Below are 24,840 nucleotides of genomic sequence, written 5' to 3'. Positions count from 1 at the left end.
TCTTCATAGTTATCATTTCTTAACATTACATTAAGGTGCCATTCATTTATGTTCTGCATCTGGCTTAGTAGGTCCCCAATACATGAGCATCTACTTTGTTTTCAATCAGGTCTCCCACAAAAAGTTGTTACAAACATTTTAGTGAATATGGGACCTTTGTTTTAATCTTTAACCTGTACAAGAATAATTTTTAATGGTGAAGTTTCAAACAGTGTAATAAACTATCCTTTTTTTTTTTTCCCCTGAGGCTGGGGTTAAATGACTTGCCCAGGGTCACACAGCTAGGAAGTGTTAAGTGTCTGAGACTAGATTTGAACTGGGGTCCTCCTGAATTCAAGGCTGGTGCTCTATCCACTGCGCCACCTAGCTGCCCCTATAATAAACTATCTAAGAAAGTTTTTGGTCAGAACAACCTTCTTGGTCTCTTCATGCCAGGAGTTGACTTCCTGCCCCTGAGTCCTCCTCTGCCAGCAGTGCCCTCCTTAAGTGTGGTGTCTAGGTGATATTCAAGTGCAAGCATCAGAGAGTGAGAGAGAGAGACTCAATCTTCTCAGAAGGGCCAAAGACCATTAGCCTTCCCATCAGCCCAGCAACAACTATTTATTAACCACCTCTTGTGTGCTAAGCACTCTGTTTAGGCCTGGGATGATACAGAGTTTAAAGGACACAGGTCTGCCCACATGGAACTTACAATCACTGATGGAGATAACATTCATGTAAAGATCAATGTAATACCCAATATAACAGGTTAAATGCAGTTGAAAAGCAGGTCATTCAGAGAAGGAACTATGGAATCTGATTGCAGATGGGAGCATATTATTTCCCCCCCTTTTTTTTTTTGGTAGTTTCTTCCTCCTGGTTTTTCCCGTTTGTTCTGATTCTTTTTTCACAATATGAGTAATGTGGAAATAAATTTGACATGATTGTACATGTATAACCTATATCAGACAATTTGCTGACTTGAGGAGGGGGAAAGTAAGAGAAGGAGGGAGAAAAAAAAAATTGAAACACAAAAGGCTTATAAAAGCAAATGTTGAAATCTATCTTTACATATAATTTTTTAAAAAATACATTGATTCTATCATTCCCTCATTTTCCTTCCCTTCCAAGAGTTCTGTTTTCTCATCTCATCCTCATCTTCTCCCCTTCTTGTAATCTATCTTCTACTCCATCCCTTAACTGAAACTCTCCTCTCCAAGGTTACCAAATCTACTGCTAGCAAGTTACTGCTAATTCTGAAGACTTTTCCTCAGCCTTCCTTCTTTCCCTCTTGAATGTGAATGACCATTCTCTTTCCTGTGAGACCCTTTCTCCTTCTTGCTTTTCATAACTGCTCTATCGCGGTTTTTCCTCCTCATTGTCTAGAAATTCCTTCTCTCTTTTTTCAGTGGATCATAATCTATTTCTCATAGAACCCAGAATCACCCTTTCTCATATCAGCAGTTCCCATGGGCTTAACAATTATCTCTAAGTAAATGACTCCAAGATCTGCATCTCTCCAGAGCACTTGCCTTCCATTGCCAGTTGCCTAGGGCAAAGCTTCTTAAACTGTGAGTTGTGGCCCCATATAGGTCATGTAGCTGAATGTGGGGATCACAACATTATAGTTTATTATTAGTAAATGTTAGATCTGTATGCCTATTATATATATACGTATACCCAGAGTCGTATAAAAATTTCTTGGGTGAAAAAGGATCATGAGTAGAAAAAGTTTAAGAAACCTGGGCCCAATAGACAGTTCCAACTGGATTTTGGAGGCATTGACATCTTAGATTCAACATTCTTATAGCTGTAGTCATTATCTCTGCCGCTCTCACTCATCATATCCATAGAGGAACATACACAGCCTACTGTCTTAATTTCTGGTTTTGTTTTTTTTTTGAGCAAACCATTATCCTTCCAGTCACTCAGGTTCACAGACTCCAAGCAATCACTGATTCTTCCTCATTCTCCTTCCTCTTTATATCCAATCTGTCACCAGATCTGGTCCAGTCTCCTGCCCCAATATATCTCCCCAATATATTCCTCTTTCCAACCTGTCACCAACCTGGTTCTGGCCTTCATCATCTCTTACCTGGATTATTGAAATAGACATCAGCTCCCTTGATTTTCTGTGCTTCCTTGTGAATTTTCTCTCATCCTCTGCTATTTTTTTCTCCCTCCCTTCTTGCCCTACCTTAGGGGAGGCTACCATTAGACACGTGTCTATTTTATGTGTATGTGTGAAACTATATTATACTTACTTCCCACACACACTCATAATAGTGTTTTAGTTTTTCTAACTCCATGTAAAGATAATTTTCAACATTCACTTTTATAAGATTTTGAGTTCCCAGTTTTTTCTCCCTCCCTTCCATCTCCAAGATGGCAAACTATCTAATTTGGTTATACACATACAATTGTATTAAACATGTTTCTACATTAGTCATACACATATGTTTATCAGTCTTTCTCTGAAGGTGGATAGCGGTCCTTTGTGCTTGATTTAAGTATTTATAATACTCAAAATGACATAGTTCAAAGTTGTTCTTAGAAAAAAATTATTATTATATGTAATGTTTTCTTGCTCCTGCTCATTTTGTTCTTCATTATTTCATACAAGTCTTTCCATGTTTTCTAAATTTACTGAGCTTATCATTTCTTATAGCACAATAGTATTCCATCACAGTCATATACTACAACTTGTTTTGCCATACAAATACACATCATTGGATCCTCAACAACCAGGTGAGATAGGTATTTTATTGGTAGCAGTAGTAGATATTACTATATTTTACAGAGGAAAAAACCGATATTAAACAACTTGCCTGAAAAGCATAGCTATTAAGTATTTGTGGCAGAATTTGGACCCAGAGGTCTTCCTCATTTCCTCACTCCAGGTCCAGTGTTCTAAACACTATTACCTGTTACCTTCTCTGTCACCAAGTAGAATGTCAATTCCCTGAAAATAGGGATTGTTTTATCATTGCATCTGAACACTTAGTGCCTAGCACATAGTAGGTGTTTAAACACTTGTTGGGTGAATGAACGTCAAAAGCAAAAAGAGAAGATTGTAGAATAGAAGACTTTGCACTGGCCTCTTCCAACATCCCAAGTAATGCAAGGAGTTTAAGCAAGAAAACTGCAATCACTTGTAACAGAGAAGGATTGTGGTCTAGTGGAATGAACACCCATCTTGGAGTTGCATCCTGGCTAGATCTACTAGTATGACCTGTTAGTCTTGGGCTATTAAGTTTTCAGAGCCTCCTTTTTTTCATCTATAAAATGGGCATAATGCTTACTTTACACATGAGCTCATAAAACCTTTGTAAACCTTGCTGTGACAGATGACCCTCTATTGAATCTCTATTATAAATTAGAGGCAGGTAAGAGTGAAAACTTGACAAGAAAAAGAGAGGGTTGGAGTAGATGAGCTTTAAAGTCCCATCTAGCTCTGAATCTGTGATAAAACCATTCAGGACATAACTCAGCATGTCACAGGGAATAGGACCCAGGACCCGAGTTCAAGTCCTGCCCCCCAGACAGTAGTTGTGAGATTCTGAGTTAATTACTTAATGGTCAGTTTCTAAGTTCCTTATCAATAAAATGGCCCCTCCCTTTCCATCTCCTTGACAAGGCAAGCAAATTCTGATTATATGACCCATTATACATTACTCCCCGTATGTACTCTCAAATGGGCAAAGTGGCCTGTTTTTATCCTTTGCACATGATCTTGTCACCCATTTCTATGTCTTTGATGTAATTTTTTTCTGAGGCCTGGGATGCACACTTCCCAGAATTTTGGAATCAAGGTTCAGCTCACGTGACACTTCCTATGGGTACCCTTGTTGTTTCCTTCCAGACTCTTCCACTAAATTTACTTTGTATGTGTTTCATATTGATTCATCTGTGTATATACTGCATCCCATTGATAGTGAAATAAGCTCCTTGAGGGCAGGGATTGTTTCATTTTTGTCTTTTACTCCCCAGGACCTAGCACCATAATAAATACTCCTCAAACGTTTGTAAAATGAATGAATGGATGGATATTATTTGATTCTTTAAGGTAGCCTTGTGATGTAGGAAGAACAGATATCTTTTTCATTTTACAGATGAGGAAACTGAAGCTAAGAGAAATTAAGGAACTTGTTGGTTGTCCCCTATCTCATTAAGCATCAGGGGCCAGATTCAAGCTCCATTGTTTCCTTACTCTACTCTTTCCACCGTAGATTCCCATACAGCTAGTTGGGCCTGCTTAAAACTTCTTCTCCTTACAGATTCATGGCCACCAATGACCTGATGTTGGAGTTGCAGAAGGATTCCATTAAGCTGGATGAGGACAGTGAGAAGAAGGTGGTGAAGATGTTGCTAAAGCTTCTAGAAGATAAGAATGGAGAGGTGCAGAATTTAGCAGTCAAATGGTAAGTGGAGACCTGAAGAAATCATTATCCATTCTCTAAAATAGCTTAGAAAGTACAGAGTTGACCACATGGGGACCTGAGTGAAGGGTATCAGAATGGTGAGGAAGGAATTCCCCATCAGGGAAGTTCTGGAAAGCAGAGAAAGGGAATTCCCTTCTAACTGAGGGTGGTCAAGGGAAGGGAAGATCCTCACTGAGTTGAGACCAGAGTAGCTGAGATTAAAGTATGATTGTCAGAGAACCTGGAGGTCACAATGATAGAAAATAGAAGGTAGAAGGAAAGACTGGGATGGGTCAGTACTGGGACAGAGGGCTAAAAATAGGGTGAGGGTTCTGGGAACAGTGTACAATACTGATGTTAAACTCAAAAAGAAATGGATTCTTGTGGGCCACATGTTGACTTAGAAAATCATTACTTATATGGACAATGGATATGTATACATGGACAATAATCCATGTTGTATTATATCTTTATTTATTTTATTAAGCATTTCTCAATTACATTTTAGTCTCATTCAGAAAGTCTTGAATGTTTTATCTTTAATTTGACACCTCTATAATTTATCCCCTTGAAAGATTCTGAACTAGATTGCCCTTTTCTCCTAGCCAAATGGCTTCTGTGGGGATTCATTTATGATTTCTCCATTTAATAGTACTAACTTTCTAGCCTATGTTATTCATCATATCCTTCATATCTATCAATGGTGTTTTCCTTCCCTTCCCTGTTTTCCCACTAGAACTGGACTCTGAATGGTTTATCTAGTAACACAGAAATAGGTCCACATGCTCTCATCTAGCTGTCCTGGTAACTGATGACATCAGCTTGCTAGATTGTTTGTGGGATTAGGGGTTCAGTGTAAAATGGATATAGAGCATCTCTGTGGCCAGGGCTTAAGGGGAGAGGAGATAAAGGTCAGTCCTTGATTATTGACCCTCTTCAGCTTGCCTTTCTCAGAAGTAAACACAATACTCAGGGCATATTCATACTGACCAGGGCACAGGACAATGGGACCATCACCTCCTTATATTTGACACCATTAAAATCATCCTGTCAGACTATTCACTTGTATTAATTCCTTTTGAATCCATTAAACACCTCTGTCTTCACATGAACTTCTGTCTAGCCTCAGCTTTCATTCTGTAATTGTGAGGTTGAATTTTTAAACTCAAATCTAGAACTTGAAATTTAATAAAGGCAAACATAATCTTCTTAGATCTGGCTCATCATTCTAAACCAGGTGTGTTTAGCCTAGGATCCAATAACTTGATTTTAAATACTTTTAATAACTGTATTTTTCTATAACTGGCTTCATTTGTAATTCTATGCATTTTATTTTATGCATTTAAAAATATATACCTGAGGAGTCTCTAAGTTTTGCCAGATTGTCAAAAGCATCCAGATTGACAACAGGTTAAAAATTCTTATTCTATACTGTCAGTCTTTTTTTTTTTTCAATGCTAATTCTGACATCTGATATTTTTGTTATTCCACACAACTTTGTCACTGACAATTTTGATTAATATAACATCATTCTAGAGATTAATAAATATATTGAACAGAATAGAACCAAGGACAGAACCTTTAGGACACCTTCATCAAAGATCTCCCTCCAAATCTATGTTGAACCATCTTCTTTCCTTCCTTCCTTCCTTCCTTCCTTCCTTCCTTCCTTCCTTCCTTCCTTCCTTCCTTCCTTCCTTCCTTCCTTCCTTCCTTCCTTCCTTCCTTCCTTCCTTCCTTCCTTCCTTCCTTCCTTCCTTCCTTCCTTCCTTCCTTCCTTCCTTTTAATTAAAGCTTTTTATTTTTAAAACATATACATAGAAAATCTTGTGTTCCAAATTTCCCCCCCTTCCCCCACATCCTCTCCTACATGGCAAGTGATCCAATCTATGTTAAACATGTTAAATACAACATATGAGTACATTTTTATACAATTATCTTGCTACACAAGAAGAATCAGATCAAAAAGGGAAAAAATGAGAAAGAAAACAAAATGCAAGCAAACAACAACAGAAAGAGAGAATGCTATGTTATGATCCACATTCAGTTCCTATGGTCCTCTGTCTAGGTGTAGATGGCTCTCTTCATCACTGAACAATTAGAACTGGTTTGAATCATCTCATTGTTGAAAGGAACCACATCCATCAGGATTGATCATGTATATAATCTTGTTGTCATGTATGTTAATCTGATAATCATGCTCATTTCACTCAGCATCAGTTCATGTAAGTCTCTCCAGGCCTCTTTAAAATCAGCCTGCTGATTGTTTCTTACAGAACAATAATATTCCATAATATTCACATACCATAACTTATTTAGCCATTCTCCAGCTTATGGGCATCCACTCAGTTTCCATTTCATTGACATCACAAAAAGGGCTGCCACAAACATTTTTGCACATATGGGTCTTTTTCTCTCCTTTATGATCTCTTTAGAGACACTGCTGACTGTATAATGTCGCTACAAAATGTGCATAAATTAAACCATTTTCTAATCATGGTTTCTTGGGCCTGCTTTCTCAACTAGTTTCTGAATCCATGTGACTGTATCTTCACTCAGAATGTTTTTTTTCCATCTTTTCTATTATGTCATGGCAAACTGCCAAAAGATATCTGGAAATCCAGGTAGTCATTTACAGTATAGAAATTCAATCAAAACTTGCAAATAAGTTTAGTCTGATCTGACTTGTTCTTGCCCATTTCATGCTGACTCAGAGAGTGAGTCCCATTTTTCTAGTGTTCACAGAGCATCCTTTAAATAATCTGTCCTAAAATTTTGATTAAGTAGTTTCTATGTGCCAGGCATTGTGGGGATACAAACAAAGGCAAAAATATAGTCCCTGCCCTCAAGGAGCTTACATTATTTGGGGAGGGGGCATTCTAATGGAAGAGACAATAGGTAAACAACTTGGGGCCTGCAAGATGTATTTAATACAAATGGAATTGATTAATGAACCTGCATGGACTTTAAGATAACAATTGAGCATCTACAGGCCTGTAAGACCTTTCTTGCTTTTCATAGATTATGTCTTTTCTTTTTTTTGGTTATTGAACTTAATTTTTTTTTTTCAGTGAACAAAAAGTTACTTTCTCCTCATGGTTTTTCATTGGTCATTGTCAATTGTTTATTTTTTATTATCTTCTGGTCTAGGTTTTAGCTCATTGCCATCTTCAATGATTCCACTGATTTTGGGCTTTAATTTTCTTTTTGACTTTTAAGTCTAAAGATCCTTCTCCTCAGTAGAGAAAACAAGAAGAACCATTGTTGAATAGTTCTGTTTTCTCTTTGTTGTCATTTTTAGTATCTTATAAAAATTTAATATCAATAAAACCAAATAAGTTTCTTAGTAAGTATTTAAATTTAAATTTCCTTCAAATCCCAAGGCAATAGATTAAGAGTGAAGAGTCATTGCCCATTTAATCTCTTTCATTTTTAGTTTCATGTAGTAACAGCTACTTATGTTGACTCTTTGGTTTTGTTTCTCTTCCTTAGGGTTATTTCTTTTAAATCTTCCCAGATTCCTTTGTGTTTTTGTTCTGTTACCAATATATTTTATTTAATTAATTATGTATTTCACTTAATTAATTTTGTATTTTGCATAATAATGCTATTTATTTACTGCCATTCTCAATCACTGGACATTTTGACTGCTATAATAATTATTGATAATAATTTGATAAATATTTGATTTAATACATTTGATAAATAATGAATGCAATAATAATGTTTGTTGTTACTGCAGGTAATGTGCCACATGTATCTAGTTCACCCAAGTAATCCTATATTTCTGCTTGCAGCAGAAAAAGGACTCACCACTTGTTCTAATAGCTGAAGTCGTCCATCAATTGTCATCATATTTGATCATCTGTTTTGGGCCTTCATTCATTTTTTCCATCTGGCCTACACTCATTAGTAGCAATAGTTTTTATGTGGTCTATGACTTCATTGGTATAGAGCACTTCTCATAAGAAGGCTCTATTATCTCTATCATCAGTTACATATGCCTAAGACTTGTTTGAAGCATTAACAGGTCGTCTTTGCCTAGAATTTGAACTCAGATCTTCCTGACTTTAACATTGACTCTATTTTCTGTGCCAGGCCTTTTTTGCAGTCATTAGGAGACTCCAATAATAATATGACTTCTGCTGCGTCCTCCATCATGCTGCTTCTTCCCTCAGTGTTAGATCCCTATTCTGGTTTCGTTCTTCTGGATAACAGCTGAAGTCATACTAAATGGAAGACATTGCTATCCACTTGGCAGCTGTGCCCTCAGAGATCTTTTCATCTGACCTGCAATGAAATCTCTCTTGGTTGTGTGTCCCACGTTGTAATGTGAATCTCTGAGGGCAAGGACTGTCTTATATTTCAGTACCACGGGATTGATAGCAGAGCAAGTGCTAAGTAAATTTTATTTCACTCATTCTATTCCAAGAATACTCCACCAGACTTTTTTATCCAATTTGTTCCTTTCCCTCCTGATACCAGATTCTAGTCATGGAGCCTATCCCCCAGTTCTCAGTGATATCTGTGAGATAAAATTTACATTTCCGTTTTAGGAATTCTGTTAAACCTTATTATTAATCCACAGGTATTTATTTGTATTTCATAGTTCGTATTATCACCATTCTAATAAGTTATCATTCATTAAGATCTCCATTTTTTATATCACCTCAGTCTGAAGTGGCCACATAATTAAACAATAAACACTTATTGGATAGAAAAGGAATGAGTAGGAATGAAAGATTAAGAATAGAAAATAGGGATAGAAAAAATGGAAATAAAGTGAGGATAGTAGGGAATGGTGGACTGGGGACTTCCTGCATTGACTTAGAGGTTACTCAGGAATACCATTCCATGGTCTCTTTATTTAAGCCCTGAGAAAGTCAAGAAGTTCAGATGTGATCCTAAGAATCTAGCAAAATGGTAGCCTATAGAAAAGCCTCTATCATTTCTGTGAGATCCGGAAATTTCATCTGAATTCTCCTACTTCAGGCTAATTCTGAGGCATTGGCAGGAGGGAGTTTTTGAAGGTGAGCATGTCACTTCAGGTCTGGGACTCTTTTCTCCTTTCTCTTGGTAGCTTGGGGCCACTGGTGGGCAAGGTGAAGGAGTACCAGGTGGAGACCATTGTGGACACCCTCTGCACCAACATGTTGTCTGACAAAGAGCAGCTCAGGGATATTTCTGGCATGGGTCTGAAAACTGTCATCTCTGAACTCCCACCTGTATCTACAGGTACTGAACCCCATACCCCCTCTGTAGATAATCTTGGGATTTCTGGGGGAAGCTAACCTTTATTGACTAAATGAATTCTGTATTCCTAGGATACTGAATTTAAAACTGGAAGAGATTTTAAAACCAATCCCCTCTTTTTACAGATTGAGAAACTGAGGCACAGAGAGGCTGAGGCTTGGCTAACCTGGTCTCACAACTAGTGATTCTGAGGCAAGATTTGAATTTGGAAATTCTTAATCAAACTGTCTCCATCCCTCTGCCTTCTGATAAAGGACCACACCCAAACTAGCCTAGTTAGTTAGTTGGGTGTGCCTGCTGTTTGTTCAAAATACATCTGCTGCATCTAGAAGAATAATTTTACTTTGAAAAGGCTAACCTCAATCCTTCCTGCTCCTTGGCAATTGTTATGAACAATAATAGTCATAGCAACAGCTCTATATTTGTTCAGTCATTTTTCACTCCTGTCTGACTCTCTGTGATCTCATTTGGGGTTTTCTTGTCAGAGACACTGATGTAATTTGCCATTTTCTTTTGCAGCTCATTATACAGATGAAGAAACTGAGGCAGACAGGTCTTGCCTAGAGTCACACAGTTAGTAAGGGTCTATAGCTAGATTTTGAACTTGGGTCATCCTAATTACAGATCCAATACTCCATTCCCTGTATCACTTGGCTATACATTAGCTCACTCTCACACTATAACCCTATGAGGCAAGTAGAGGGAGAATTGATATTTGCAGGAAACAGGCTTGGAGTTTATAATTCGCCTGAGACCATGAAGCAAGTAGATAGCAGAAGTAGGACATAAGCCCAAGTATGTGGCCCTTTTTCATTTCAGCTCAGCAGGAAAAGAGTAGTCCCCACCCTCTGTGAGGGGGAAGGCTCAATCCATGAAGCCTGGCAATGCAGAAGAGCATTCTCCCGGGGACTCTAGTCTTGCTCAGCCCATTCTGGGAGCTCCTGGCGTGGCACCACCTCCAGAAATCAGTTATTAACAAAACAAGAGAACTTGAGACTCCAGTGCTCAGCACAGTGCCAGGCACACAGGAGCCGTGTAATAGATATTTCTTGATTATTGATATTGATTCTTTCTGAACCCCACGCAGTACCCCTGATCCTCACTACACTCACCAGGTGTTAAATCCCTCTCTCCAAAAACCAAGATGCATTCTGGCTATGGATCAATGGTCCTAAGTAAGTGCTCCTTTAAGATCTCCTTCAGAGGCACCTGCTGCCTGGTGACTTCATAAGGGGCTGACTCACAACGGGGTTATCCTGGATTGTTGCTAGACAGTCTGCTGAGTTGGGTTTTCCACCTAATTGGGTCTTTTCCAGAAATGGGGAGGCAGTTCTGATTTATTGCCTATAGATTGTCTAACTGATGGTCCCTGGGAGTCACATTCTTCATTGTCCTTATAATAATCCCTTCATTACCCTTCCCTGAGGGAAGGGCAGAGGGATGCAAATAAATTGGGAACTTGGACATGGAATTCAAATCCTTCCCAGGTGCTTACTAGCTGGGCAAGTCACTTAACCTCTCCTTGCCTCCATTTTCTCATCTTTAAAATGGGGATAGTGATAGCACCCAGCTCATAGAATTGTTATGAGGATTAAATAAGACAGCATAAGTACATGATACAGGTATAGATCTGTACCTCTAGATAGATAGATATGTATATAGATACATTTATACTTAGTGTATATACACAGTGTTTTACAAGCCTTAATCTAGTATATAAAAGCTTTGTTATTATTTAGTCATATCCAACTCTTTTCGATCTGATTTGGGGTTTTCTTAGCAAAGATACTGGAGTGGTTTGTCATTTCCTTCTCCAGCTCATTTGAGAAATGAGAAAACTGAGGCAGAGTCAAGTGACTTGCCCACAGCTAGTAAGTGCCTGAGACTGGATTTGAATTTAGGGCTTCCTGTCTCCCAACACAGTGCTCTACCCACTGAACCACTTAGCTGCCCTATATAAATGGTTATTTATTTGGCTATTATTATTATCATCATTTTATAATTATATATTATAATAACATAATTAATTATATGAATATTAACATAATATGAATAGTAATATGGTTAAATAAATATTGATATGATGATATATTGTTATATTAATACATTATTATTATATTTATCATTATTATCATGCCTGGGGCCTCAGGAGAAAGAACTAGCATATTGCAAAGAAAACTGAATTGAGAGTTAAGAGAATCTGGCTTCCACTCTCAGCTCTGCTCTCAGTTCCCCTTTCTGTACCTCAGTTTCCTCATTTTTAAAGTGAAGGGGCAGAAGCAGATGAGCAGCCAGGTCCCTGCTAGTTCTACAACTCATTGATCAGGGAAGCCACTGGGATATCCCTAGATCTTTACAAAGCCTGGCTCCAGCAGACCTATGTGTGACACCCATTATGGGGATTTAGGCTGAGGGAGGGAAATCTCCTTATCACATTGGGGCTTTGTTTAGGTTTGTGCAACAGAATTTGCAAGGAAGGGAGAATAATTATCAATTACTTATTATGCTAATGGGATGCAGACACAAAAAGAAAAACAGTGTCTTCCCTCATGGAGCTTACATTCCAATGGGAGCCAAGAACACATATTAGAGGCAGGCAGGAGAGCGCAATGATGAGACCCCAGACCTAGAGCTACAAGAGGCTCCTAGTCCAGGATCCCCTGAGGCAGACAGCAGAGCCAGAGCCACTTGCTGTACATCCTTCATTCTCCCACTATCCTGGCTCCGACAATAGTTATGCAACCTTGAGGAAGTCACCCAGTGGCAAAGCAGAGTTTTGAACCCTTGGCCTCCAAATCCTGCACTGTCTCCACCACCCCATATTTTCAGATATGGTTTTTCTTTATCAGCTTAAAAGCTGTAACTGGTGTTGGGATGGAGCCTTACCACTGAAACCTCAAAAGCCCTACCTGCTGTTATAGTGGAGTTAGACCCAGTGATGATGAGGGATGCTGCATGTTGATGACTGAGGATAGTTAGAGGAAAGGGGAGGGGAAAGAAGCATTTATTAAGCACCTACTATATGCCAGATGCTACGCAAAGGGCAATACAAATATGTCACTCGGTGTGTGTTACACAAGCTGGAATCAGAGTGTTCCATCCAGCCTTTTGGCTGGCTCCCAATGTTTCTCACCCCTATGTTCCAGGCTCTGCCATGGCAGCCAATGTGTGTAAAAAGATCACCTCCCAGCTCACTGGAGCTATTGGGAAGCAGGAGGACGTGTCTGTGCAGCTGGAGGCTTTGGATATCTTATCGGACATGCTAAGCAGGTAAGGGTCTGGGAAGGAAAGCGGCCTGAAGGTCAGGCCGGGGTCCGAGAGGCTGCACGAGCCCCAAGTTGCACATTTTTGTAGAATTTTGGACTTTTCAAAATGTATTTTTATTCATGATCTCATTTAATCCTTACCACGTTCCTTGATGGAAAGCAGTGCAGGAATTTCATAGATGAGGAAGGTGAAGTTCTTGTATAATGTCACTTGTGTAATATCCTCTCTCAACCTACATACCAGAGCCCTCCTGAGTATGACCCTTAAGGCTCATCTGGCCATTGTGGGCTGGTGTGGGCTGATAGGACTGGGGAAACTGAGTCCAGGGACCGGAGTCTGATACATGCAATATGTTCATTTCTTTGTTGTTGTTTTTTTTTTTTCCTCTTGTGGTTTTTCCCTTTTGTTCTGATTTTTTTTTCTCCTAAAATGATTTCTAAAAAAATGTATTTAAAAAAATTTTTTTAAATTTTATTTTAAAAAAATTAATGTATAACCAGAAAGAAGCAGTTTAAAAAAAAAGGAGGAAAAACCCCCAGAGATGGGAGTCTGACACCATTGCCCTCCTCTTTACTTTGGCCACAGATTAGGTGGGGCTCTGTTCTCTTTCCATTCCTCCATCCTGCACTGCCTGGTCCCACAGCTCACCAGCCCCCGCCTGGCCGTGCGCAAGCGGGCCATTGTCGCCCTGAGCCACCTGGTCATGACCTGCAGCACCAACCTATTCTCGGAGCTCATGGAGCAGCTGCTGACCGAGCTGGAGGGAGATGCGTCCACCTCCACCACCCGTACCTACATCCAGTGTATTGGAGGCATCAGCAGGCAGGCGGGCCATCGCGTTGGTATGGTGGGGCTCGGCATTCGGGGGGAGGGTGGGTAAGGGAGAGGGCTTGAGTGAGGAGGGGGAGCAGGTGACACCTTTCTTCCCAGGTGGGCAATTCCTAGGGTAAAAATTCAGCTGAGCCAAAAGGAAGGATGTGGCTCCCATGAGCCCAAAATGTGAACTCAGGAAAAACAGCTGAGGGCTGCATCTTCTCCCCCTCTAATGAATAGCTCCATTTATTCTGCAAACAAGCATTATGGAAACTGTAGCTTATTTTGCACAAAACTACAACTTTGTGGAAAATTTCTACAGCCAAGATTTAAAACAAACAAAAATAAAATCCCCGCAAAGTGTCTCAATAAGGAATTGAGATAATGGCAAATAGTAACTTGTTTCCTGGTACTGCTGTTACAATTAGCAAAGCTGTCAAACATTGGGAAAAATACAAGGAAGAATATTTTAAAACCGTGCTGCTTAAGAGGGGAACAGCTGGCCTGTTTAAGACATAGAGTAACTCCTTATTACCCATGATTCTGAGAAACTAGCTAATGCAGCTTTCTGTAAGATGCCTGAGCCCCCTGGTCAGGTTTTCCTAACTGGGGGCTACTTCTGAATCTTCAAATGAAAGCACTTTCAGGGGCTTCCAGCCTCTGGGAGTGATCCACCTAGAATAGGGGGACTAATGTGAGCTGAGTGGAAGAGACATAAGTGTCAAGGTTAGGAACAAAAGGCTAAGGGTGAAAGCCAGCTAGTAAGGGTGTGGAAAGTGATCTAGGGGATCCCAGAATGGGGAGGGGGTACTCTGTAAATGCCTCTCTGCTCTGAGGGCTGCCAAAAGCACAAAGAACTGGACTTGTGAGCGGAAGGGAGGGGGAACATTGTTTCCCTAAGCCAAGTCCCTTGGCTCTCTGTCCTCAAGACTACAAACCAGTCATTGCATCTTAAAAAAAAATTAATCTTTATTGATAACTTTTGGTTTTATTATTTCATATTTTTATATTATGTTTATATTTTGTTTACATTTATATTATTTTTATGTTTAACTGATTATATTCCTCTCCCTGCTCCTTCCCAGAGATCCCTCCCTCATAGTAAATATGAAGAAAGAAAAAAGAAAAAGATTTTTCAAAAAATTAAAACTATTTAAAAAAAATCTGCTGTTACATTTCACATTCTCACTGGTTGTGCCCTGCTTGTACAAAGGATCATGGGAGAGAAGGAAAGTGTCTTCCTGTATCTCTTCTTTGGCCAACAATTTCATTGCTTTGTTCTTTTCCATTCTTGTTGCTATAGTCTTTGGAACCTATATTGATCTACTGATCCATATATATTATTTTCCTGGGTATGGTTCCTTCCCTTTTAGTCTCTTCATTAGAGTCACTGAATCTTTTTTTCCCCAAACATGCTACAAACAGTAGGCTGAATCTATACAGGATTGTTTTTTTTGGGGGGGGGGTTCTGTTTTTTTTTTTTTTTTTTTAGTAAGAAAAGGAGTCCCATCATTTAGGAGGAAGAGGGCATTAAGGCATGGCAAGTGGGGGATTACTGAGCTAACCCTAAAAGAAATTCAGTGAGTCATTGAATCTTGCAGAACAAAGTTCCTAGCCCAAGCCCTTGTTATTACTCTCCTTGGAAATGGAAGGAAACGGATTGGAAGGTTTAAGGGTCTGCCCCGAAGTAAACCTAGACCTATTATAAGGTACTCATCAGAGTCGTGGGTCTGTGGACTCCTGGGATGGAGCAGGCCAGGTTTGGGGGGAAACTGAGGACTGGGCCTTGCTCTGTGGCCGCCAGGAGGCATGTTCTGCTAGGTGGGACTCTGCCCAGAAGCCTCTTGTCCTTTCATTCTGCAGGTCCCCATCTACCAAGGATCGTGCCTTTAGTGGTAAGGTTTTGCGCAGTGGAGGATGATGAGCTGCGAGAGTACTGCTTCCAAGCCTTTGAGTCCTTTGTGAGGAGGTAATGTGATTTAGTCTCTGGCAGCACAGGGCAGAGCTGCAGAGAGAGGCAGGGGTAAGGGAGGGGAGGGCAGGTGGAGGAAATAGGGTTAGGGGGAACAGGAGGGTTAGGTTGGAGCTGAGATAGTCCTGAGCACACCCACTGAAGCCATTTTCTCTGGCCTTGTGGAAACATTCTTCTTCCCTCAGTGACTCTCCCCTCTCTAGTAATATTTAAATCAACCTTAACTATAAATAATAAACATAAAGATCATAGAACCCTAGAATTTCAATGAAAAGGGTCTTTATAATGAAATAGTCCAATAAGAAGCATTTATTAGGCATCTACAGTGTGCTAGGTCCTGGGCATATAGAGACATAAAGGAAAATCCCTGACCTCAGGGAGCTTAACATTTGATTGATCCAGCCCATTTAGGTACACTTTGAATCCCTTTTTAGGGATTTTTAGGAGCCAAGGCTGTTTTTGTCTCTCTTTGACTTGCAGTATACAATAAGCTTGAGATGAATTTTTTTTTTATTGAATTAACTTAGAATCCAAAGGTCCAATAACTAGTGGGTGGGAAAAGTGATTAATTTTCCTCTCTCTGTATATGCAAGATCCAAAAGGGAGACAATGAAAGTGTGATTGAGAGAATCCTGAAGGGGAGTTGGGTCCTGGGTTCAAAGTAAATTTTAATTCTGCTTTCTCCACCCAATTTTCAGGTGTCCCAAGGAGATGGGACCCTACATTCCCAGTGTGACTAACCTCTGCCTGAAGTACCTGACCCATGACCCCAACTACAACTATGACAGTGATGAGGATGAGATGATGGAGACAGAAGATGGAGATGATGAGGAACAAGGTAGCTGTGGCCATTGAGATGGGCCATGGATATATGGCAGGCTGGTCCTCTTGCCTCCATCAGACCAAGATGTAGATCATCAGAAAAAGATGCTCCATCACACCAAGTATAGATTCTTCATCAGGCCAAGGTCTAGATGCTCCCATCAGACCTAGGTCTAGATCCTTCATCAGAACAGGTTATAGATCCTTCCAGCAAACCAAGGCTTAGATGCTCCATCAGACCAACGTCTAGATCTTTGATTAGATCAATGTCTAGATCTTCCATTAGATTAAGTTCTAGTGCTTTTATCAGACCAAGGTCTAGATCCTCCATCAAACCAAGTTCTAGATGCTCCCATCAGACCAAGGCCTAGGTCCTCCACTGGGTCCCATCACCATTAATAACTAACCTTTCTAGAGAGCTTTAAGGCAATGCATTAACTACTCCCAGGATAACGTGCCATTAACCCCGGGCAATCCCTTTTGATTGTCCATCCCTAGAAAGTGACGACGAGTACAGTGACGACGATGACATGAGCTGGAAGGTCCGGAGGGCCGCGGCCAAGTGTGTGGCCGCCATCATTAGCACCCGGCATGACCTGCTGCAGGACTTCTACCAGGTCCTCTCTCCGGTGCTCATCAGCAGGTTCAAGGAGCGGGAGGAGAATGTCAAGGCCGACATCTTCGGGGCCTACATCTCTCTGCTGAGACAGACGCTTCCCACGCAGAGCTGGCTCCGGACCTCAGAGGTGACCGGCAAGGAGAACATTCCCCTCACCATGCTGCAGAATCAGGTGAGGAACCCGAGTCTGGGCAATGGGTGCCGCAGGGGCGTGTTTTCTGGAGGGACCTCAGGGTTGTGGTGCTCTTTTGGGGAGTAGTGTACCGACTGGGAGCAGGAAGATGGGCTCAGTGGGGCCAGGAAGGATCTCATCTCTCCATTGTCCCTTAGTGCACTAAGGACATTCCCTTCCCTTACTCCCCTCCAGCCCTCTGCAGGAACGCTGAGATAGCTCGGGAGACACTCCCAAATACTTCCCCCCTGAATGATGAGCTAATTCTTTTGAGGGCTCCTGACAGAATATTCTCTTCCGGGTCAGAAACTGGCCTCTGTCCCACATTATGTGAGCGCAAGTTCTTTCTCTTCTCAGTCCGTTTCCTCATCTGTAAAATAAGGGCGAAAGACCTGATGTTCTCTTAAGATGTTTTCCATATGACTCTGAGCTGCATAGGGGGAGAGATGTCCGTAGAGCTTTCTTCCCTCTATTCTGTCGTCTTTGATTTAATATTCAGCTACCGGGCAGCTGGGTGGTGCAGTGTGGATTGCTGGGTCTGCAGTCAGGAAAATTTGCGTTTGAGTCACTTCTTAGCTGTGTGATCCTGAGCAAGTCATGTTAGCCTCAGTTTCCTGATCTGTAAAATGAATTGGTAAACCACTCTAGTATCTTTGCCAGGAAAACCTCAAATAGACTCACAAAGAGTCAGATGTGAATGAAATGACTGAACAACAAATTAATAATTTAATTATTAAATTTTAGTTAAATTTAAAAATTTATAATTCTCCCTTAAATCTGGGAATTCTTAATTAATCCCAGAGAAATTGATGAGTTGGGATGGCGTCATATGAGCCTTCTTCATTCTTCCTTCACTGGCTGAGTCCTTGTTATTAGCGGTGGGATAGAATGGGGAATGGGGGTTTAGACTCCTGAGAGAGCAGGTTCAAATCCCGAGTCTGCTTCTAGCTACGCAGGCAAATCGCTTCTCCTTTTTGGGCCTCTCTGTGATCAGCAAAATGAGGAAATTGGACCAGAAGGCCCCTGAGGTCCCAGGTAGTCCAGATCTGTGATCCTGGGAGAAGAACTAGAAGGATCAGGTCTGCCCTAGGGCCAGCCAGCTGCAGACCAGGGAAACCTTTGTGAGCTTAAAGGACAACGGAGACAGATGAGGAGCTAAGGTGGGCCAGTAATCCGCCCTGCAGCCCCTCCAGAGCTTCCGGGGAGGAGGGGTCTTCTGCTTGGTCACTGAGCGCCTCAGATGCCTTCCAGGTGCCCCACATTGTCAAGGCTCTCCAGAGACAGCTCAAGGACCGGAGTATCAAGTCTCGCCAAGGCTGCTTCAGCGTCCTCACCGAACTTGCTGGAGTCCTGCCCGGGTGCCTGGCCGAGCATATTCCTGCCTTGGTGCCAGGTAGCCTGGGCTGGGAGGGGAGGGTGGGGCCGGGGCTGGGTGTAGCCTCCTCCTCATGGAGAGTCTGGGAAAGCTTCTGAACGGCCTCAGATCCACCTCCGGCAGCACCAGCCCTGGTGAGGGTCACATCTCGGGTGATGTGAAAGAGCTTGGGGCTGGAGTCTGAAGCGATCGGAGCTTTGGGACCTCAGCCAGAGCACTGAACCCTTCTGGCCCTCAGGAAAATCAGAGGAGTGCACCTGCTCAGGCTAAGGCCAGATCCCCCCCCCGCCCCGCCCCCCATGTATACAAACGTGTTCTTGGCTTAGGGGGCTGTGCTCATGGGCTGTGGTTTGCCGAGATCCAAACTAAGTCCTCCCCTCTCAGTCCGTGATCATTTTAACCCATCCCATCCCTAGTCAGGTTCTGGACTGGTACCTCCAGCTCCCACCCTGGTCATTGTCTCCATCCTCATCCTCTTCCCGGGTGTGCTGGCCGGGAGCTGTACCTTCCGGAGCATTCGGTCCCCTGCGCCCCAGGGAACTGCCCGAATTATCCAGCACTCTCCCATCCCCCTGTCTGAGTCAGGAACTCAGGGCTCCGGGGCTGGAGGCCAGGCTGAGACCCGCTAACGCTCCCGTGTCCGGCTCCTTTTTGGCTGCAGGCATCATCTTCTCCCTGACAGACAGGACCAGCTCGTCCAACATGCGGATCGACACTTTGGCCTTTCTGCACGTGCTCCTGGGCACCCATCCTGCGGAGGCCTTCCACACCCACCTGCCGGCCCTGCTGCCCCCCGTGGTGGCCTGCGTGTCCGACCCCTTCTACAAGATCACCTCGGAGGCCCTCTTGGTAACTCAGCAGCTGGTGAAGGTCCTCCGGCCCCTGGATCGGCCCTTGACCTTGGACCCCCAGCCCTACGTCAAGGAGATATTCACCGCCACCCTCACGAGGCTGAAGGCGGCCGACCTGGACCAGGAGGTGAAGGAGCGCGCCATTGCCTGCATGGGCCACATCATGGCGCACCTGAGAGACTGGCTGGGGAGCGAGCTGAAGCCCACCCTGCTCATTTTCCTGGAGCGGCTGAAGAACGAGATCACCCGGCTGCCCACGGTCAAGGCGCTGATTCTGGTGGCGGGATCCCCGCTCCGCGTCGACCTGCAGCCCATCATTGATGACGCTCTGCCCATCTTGGCTTCCTTCCTGCGGAAGAATCAGCGGGCCCTGAAGCTGGCCACCCTGGCGGCCCTGGACGTGCTGGCGCGGAACTACCGGACGGCGCTGCCCCCGGCCACGATCGAGGCGGTGCTGGCGGAGCTGCCCCCGCTCATCGGGGAGAACGACATGCACGTGGCTCAGGTCGCCGTGGGCTTCCTCACCACCCTGGCACAGGCTCACCCCTCCTCCCTGGCCAAGGCCAGCGGCCCCGTGCTGGCCGAGGTCCTGCAGCTGGTCTACTCACCGCTGCTGCAGGCCGGCGCGCTGGCTGCCATCACGGGCTTCTTCCAGGCCCTGATGGGCACGCAGGCCCCCCGCCTGGGCTACGGCGAGCTGAAGAAGCAGCTCACGGGCCCCATCTACAACGCGGGCCCGAGCTCGCCCCCCCTCCACAAGCAGGCCCACCACTCGGTGGCCAAGTGCCTGGCCGCCCTGGTGGGCGCCTGTCCCCAGGAGGCGGCCGGCACCGTGGGCCAGTTCATCCGGGATGCCCAGTCGCCCCGTTCCAGCGCAGGAGTCAAGGTCCTGGCCTTCCTGGCCCTGGCTGAGATGGGCCACGTGGTGGCTGGGATGGGGTCCCAGCGGGAGGTGAAAACGGTGTTAGTGGAGGCTTTCTCGTCGCCCAGCGAGGAGGTGAGGTCGGCAGCCTCCTACACGCTGGGCTGCGTGGGTGCCCGCAACCTCCCCGAATACCTGCCCTTCCTGCTCGGGGAGATCGGGGCCCAGCCCAAGAGGCAGTACCTGCTGCTGCACTCGCTGAAGGAGACCATCGGGGCGGCCCCGGCTGAGGCCCTCAAGCCCTACGTGGACGACATCTGGGCCCTGCTCTTCAGGCACTGTGAGTGCACCGAGGAAGGGACCCGCAACGTGGTGGCCGAGTGCTTGGGGAAGCTGGCCCTGGTGAACCCCTCCCAGCTGCTGGCCCAGCTGCAGAAGCAGCTCCTCGCAGGTAAAAATGGGCGGAGGGCTGGGAGTCTGCACTTCTGGCGGGATCAGAGGGACCTTCCTCTCCTCTCCCCAAAGAGCCTCCTGGTTCTTCTCATCCAGGAAAGGAAAAGGAGGAAAGCAGGTCAGCTCTCGGTTTTCCATGTGGGGTCTCATTTATAAAGGCCCATGCTGCCTTCATTCTAGCCTTCTGGGAAAAAACCCAGCGAAAGCAAGCAGCACAGAGTGCCCCTGACCGTATATGCAGTACTTTATACCCACGCTCCCCCATCTTTGCAGAGATCACTGCCCACAGAATTCAGCCTCATTTGGACAATGTAACTTAAACTCTCCCTCAGTTTCTTCAACTGTAAACTAGGACTCAAATAGCACTTAGCTCCCAAAGCTGTTTGAAAATCAGACGAGACGATATCTGAAAGCTTTTTGCATACCTCAGAGCACTATATGCAGGGGTTCTCAAACTACGGCCCCGGGCCAGATGCGGCCACTGAGGACGTTTATGCGGCCTGCCCACTTATGGCAAATGGGCTGAGGGGCGGAGACAGAGTGTGAGCTTTTGTTTTTACTATACTCCCACAGTCTGAGGGACAGTGAACTGGCCCCCTGTTTAAAAAGTTTGAGGACCCCTGATGTAAATACTGCTTATTGTTCTTAATGAAATATTTCTCTCGCACTCTATGATTGTTTTTCTGCTCAGTAGTCCCATGATATGGATAAGGCAATGATTATTGCACCCCAAAACATGACTATCCTTTGGGTCCAGACCTGTGTTTTCACCATGAGTGTAGGGAACCCTCCACTGTTGCCGAAACAGATCAGTCCCACGGGGCCACTTCTCGTCTTGGAGAATCACCGGAGCTCTGGGAGGTGTGATCTGCCCAGGCCCACAGCCTGCATGTGTGAGAAACAGGCTTCTCCTCTCAGGGCCAGCCCTCTGTGGTCCCCACCAGGTAACTTGCACCTGGACCCTGAGCTTGGAAGCTGGCTGGGTTTGAAGCCAGAATGTTCTTTATCTTGGAGCATACTGCCAAATCATCATGGTCACCCCCCCCCCCCACTCCATCAGAGGAAGGGTAGAATATATGTTGTGTATCATCCCTTTGGTTCCCATTTCTTTGGGGAGATCAGTGAGAGCTGGCAGTCAGGAGGGTCCTTTCCCATACATTCTCCCCATTCATTGAGAACAGAAGGAGGCAAAGGCTAGAGCTGCTCCAGATCTGAAGGAGAGCCAGTGCTAGGAGTGAGATCTCCCTATGGAATGGAGGGGAAGAGTCATGGAGCCCCTGGGGGAATCCTGCCCCACCCCTGGCACCAAGGCTGTTATCCTGAATCGGCCCCCGGGCTCTGTGGGTCATGCTTTGTTCTGGGTCCCACCAGGTTCACCACATGCCCGGAGTACCGTCGTCACTGCCATTAAATTCACCATCTCGGACCAGCCCCAGCCTGTTGACGTCCTCCTGAAGGACTGCATCGGTGAGTCCGGAGTCCTGGATTTTTGGTTACTTGGCAAGACTTTTACTGCCAAAAACAAAAAGAGGAAAGGGCAAAGCCACCCCAGCAATGATTGAGGCCCCAAATCCAAAGGGGCTTCATGCTGAGAGAGGCTGCTGAATGAAGCGTTAGCAACAGAGATGTTCTTAGTGTTTGTTCCCTTCTCAAATTATTAGACCTATTCTGATCTATAAATGTAGTAAAATGTAAGCTAGTTGAGGGGAGAGAAGGGAAAAGAAGGGAATTATGTCTGTTATTACATCCCTGGTAGTTTAGTGCAGTGTTTTGTACACAGTAGATGCTTAATAAATGTATACTCATATTGGATTAGATTCATCTGTATAATGGGTATAATAACTCCTGCCCTGTTTCCTCTGTGGAAGATTTTGAGATGATGGACTCAAAGCCCTTTGGAAATGAAGACTCTTCTACACATATATGGGAACAAAAATGGATGAGGGGTGTGTGTGTATATGTGATTTTAATTTTCTTTTTCTAACCCTTCCCTTCCCACCTTTCAGGAGATTTCTTAAAGACTCTTCAGGATTCAGACCTCAATGTCCGAAGGGTAGCTCTGGCCTTATTCAACTCTGCTGCTCACAACAAGCCCTCCCTCATCCGGGACTTTCTGGACAACACACTTCCCCATTTGTACAATGAGACCAAGGTCCGAAAGGAGCTCATCCGAGAAGTAAGCAGGTGGCGGAAGGTGGGGCGGGTGACATAGATAGAGGGACAGGCCATGCTGAGTCCTCTCCAGCTAGGCCAGTGAGAATAATTGCAACGCTAATTTACTGGCAAATACAACTCCCATTTCTAACAACTTCTCCCAGGTTACTTACTGAGTAAGAGCACTGAATTTGGAATCAGGATTCCAATATTGAGAAATGGCTGAACAAGTTATAGTGTAAGAATTGTGATGGAATATTATTGTGATAAGAAAAATGACAAGCAGAATATTTTCAGAAAAACCTGGACTTATAAACTGATGCAGAGTGAAGTGAGCAGAACCAGGATATTGTAATGAAGACCAACTATGAATGACTTAGTTATTCTGAAAAATACAATCATCTAAGATAGTGCCAAAGGACTCCTGATGAAAAATGCTCTCCACCTTTAGTGAGAAAACTGATGAACTAAGTGCAAATTAAGTACAATTTTTCACTTTTTTTTTTTTTGTTTCCCCCCACATGCAACATGGATAAAAAGGAAATGTTTTGCATGATTTCCTTTGTGTAACCAACATGCTCGTCTTGTAGGGGAGGAGTTGAGGAAGGGAAAGAATTTGGAGCTCAAATCTTTTTAAAATGAATATGAGATGGGAATGTTTTGCACCATTGCACATGTCTAACCTTTATCAAATTGTTTGCCTTCTCAATGGAGGGGGATTGGGAGGAAAGGAAGGAAAATCATTTGGAACCTGCCAATTTTTAAAAACAAATGTTAAAAATAGTTTTTATATGTAATTAGAGGAAAATACTAAAATTTTAAAAATTGATGTTAGAAAGAAAAAGAGAGATATTGAGTTCCCCATACTTGAAGTCTGTGGAGGGAGGTGTTGTGGAGCGCGCTTGCTGACTGCATTGGACTTTTCACAGGTCTGACTTTGACATCCGTTCTCCAGGGTAGGACAGGCAGGGGGAGAGCTTTCTGGGCCAGCAATGCCCCCTAGTGGTCACCGCCGCGGAAGCCTCTCCCAGGTTGCTCAGGCAACATGGCCCCTCCCCTCCAGTTTTGTGTTGCCTTCCTCCCCAGGTGGAGATGGGGCCATTCAAGCACACGGTGGATGATGGGCTGGATGTGAGGAAGGCTGCCTTTGAGTGCATGTACACGCTCCTGGAGAGCTGCCTGGACCGCCTGGACATCTACGAGTATTTAAACCACGTGGAAGACGGACTCAAGGATCACTACGACATTAGGGTAAGCCTGACGCCCCAGACTCTCCTTCCATGAGTGCCCGATGCCAAAATTACGGCTCCCACTGCAGCTTCGCCCTTCGTTCCAATCTCCTCCCTTCTAACACCTTTCCCAATCTATTTTTTAAAAATATTTGTTCACTGATAGCTTTGGTTTCCTGTCACCTTTCCAGTTACTTCTTCCCCTTCCTTGAGCCATCCCTCAGGATAAAGAATAAACAGAGAAAAAGAGGAAGGGGAGAAATTCAGAAAAACTTAACCAAACATCAGCTGATCCACATAGTTTAAGTCTGTTTCCTACCCACAATCCCCCCCCCCCAATCAAAAAAAAGGGAGCAAAGTGCATGGTCATTAAGAGACTATTTCTATAGGAATATATACATCTTGCAAAATATATAGAGAGGCATGTATATCTTTATGTTACATGCACACATACTCGTATCTGGGTGGAATCTAAAGTCCCTTCTAACCCCAAAATGCTGTGGCTTTTTTCTGTGCTTTAAACTCTCATCCTCATGTCGTTGCTAATACCACAAATGAGAATAAGAGCTGGGAGAGGATGTGTTCAGTTTAGAAGTGG

The 24,840-nt window shown here is 43.8% G+C and overlaps 1 protein-coding gene across 1 annotated transcript in view; it reads left to right on the top strand.

Annotated features, from left to right (window-relative positions):
* CAND2 (cullin associated and neddylation dissociated 2 (putative)) overlaps positions 1–24,840 on the top strand; it is a 36,467-nt gene that overhangs the window by 8,003 nt on the left and 3,624 nt on the right. Inside the window, 12 exon segments of the mRNA XM_074283866.1 lie at positions 4,257–4,400; positions 9,481–9,635; positions 12,800–12,923; positions 13,506–13,762; positions 15,597–15,702; positions 16,404–16,543; positions 17,026–17,318; positions 18,570–18,711; positions 19,355–20,857; positions 22,231–22,326; positions 22,866–23,035; positions 24,100–24,264. Coding sequence (XP_074139967.1) covers positions 4,257–4,400; positions 9,481–9,635; positions 12,800–12,923; positions 13,506–13,762; positions 15,597–15,702; positions 16,404–16,543; positions 17,026–17,318; positions 18,570–18,711; positions 19,355–20,857; positions 22,231–22,326; positions 22,866–23,035; positions 24,100–24,264 — 3,295 coding nt within the window.

The sequence above is a fragment of the Sminthopsis crassicaudata genome, chromosome 1, assembly GCF_048593235.1.
Source record: "Sminthopsis crassicaudata isolate SCR6 chromosome 1, ASM4859323v1, whole genome shotgun sequence".
Classification (NCBI taxonomy): Eukaryota; Metazoa; Chordata; class Mammalia; order Dasyuromorphia; family Dasyuridae; genus Sminthopsis; species Sminthopsis crassicaudata.
The sequence above is the reverse complement of the archived record's forward strand: the minus strand, read 5'-3'. Positions and strand labels throughout refer to the sequence as shown.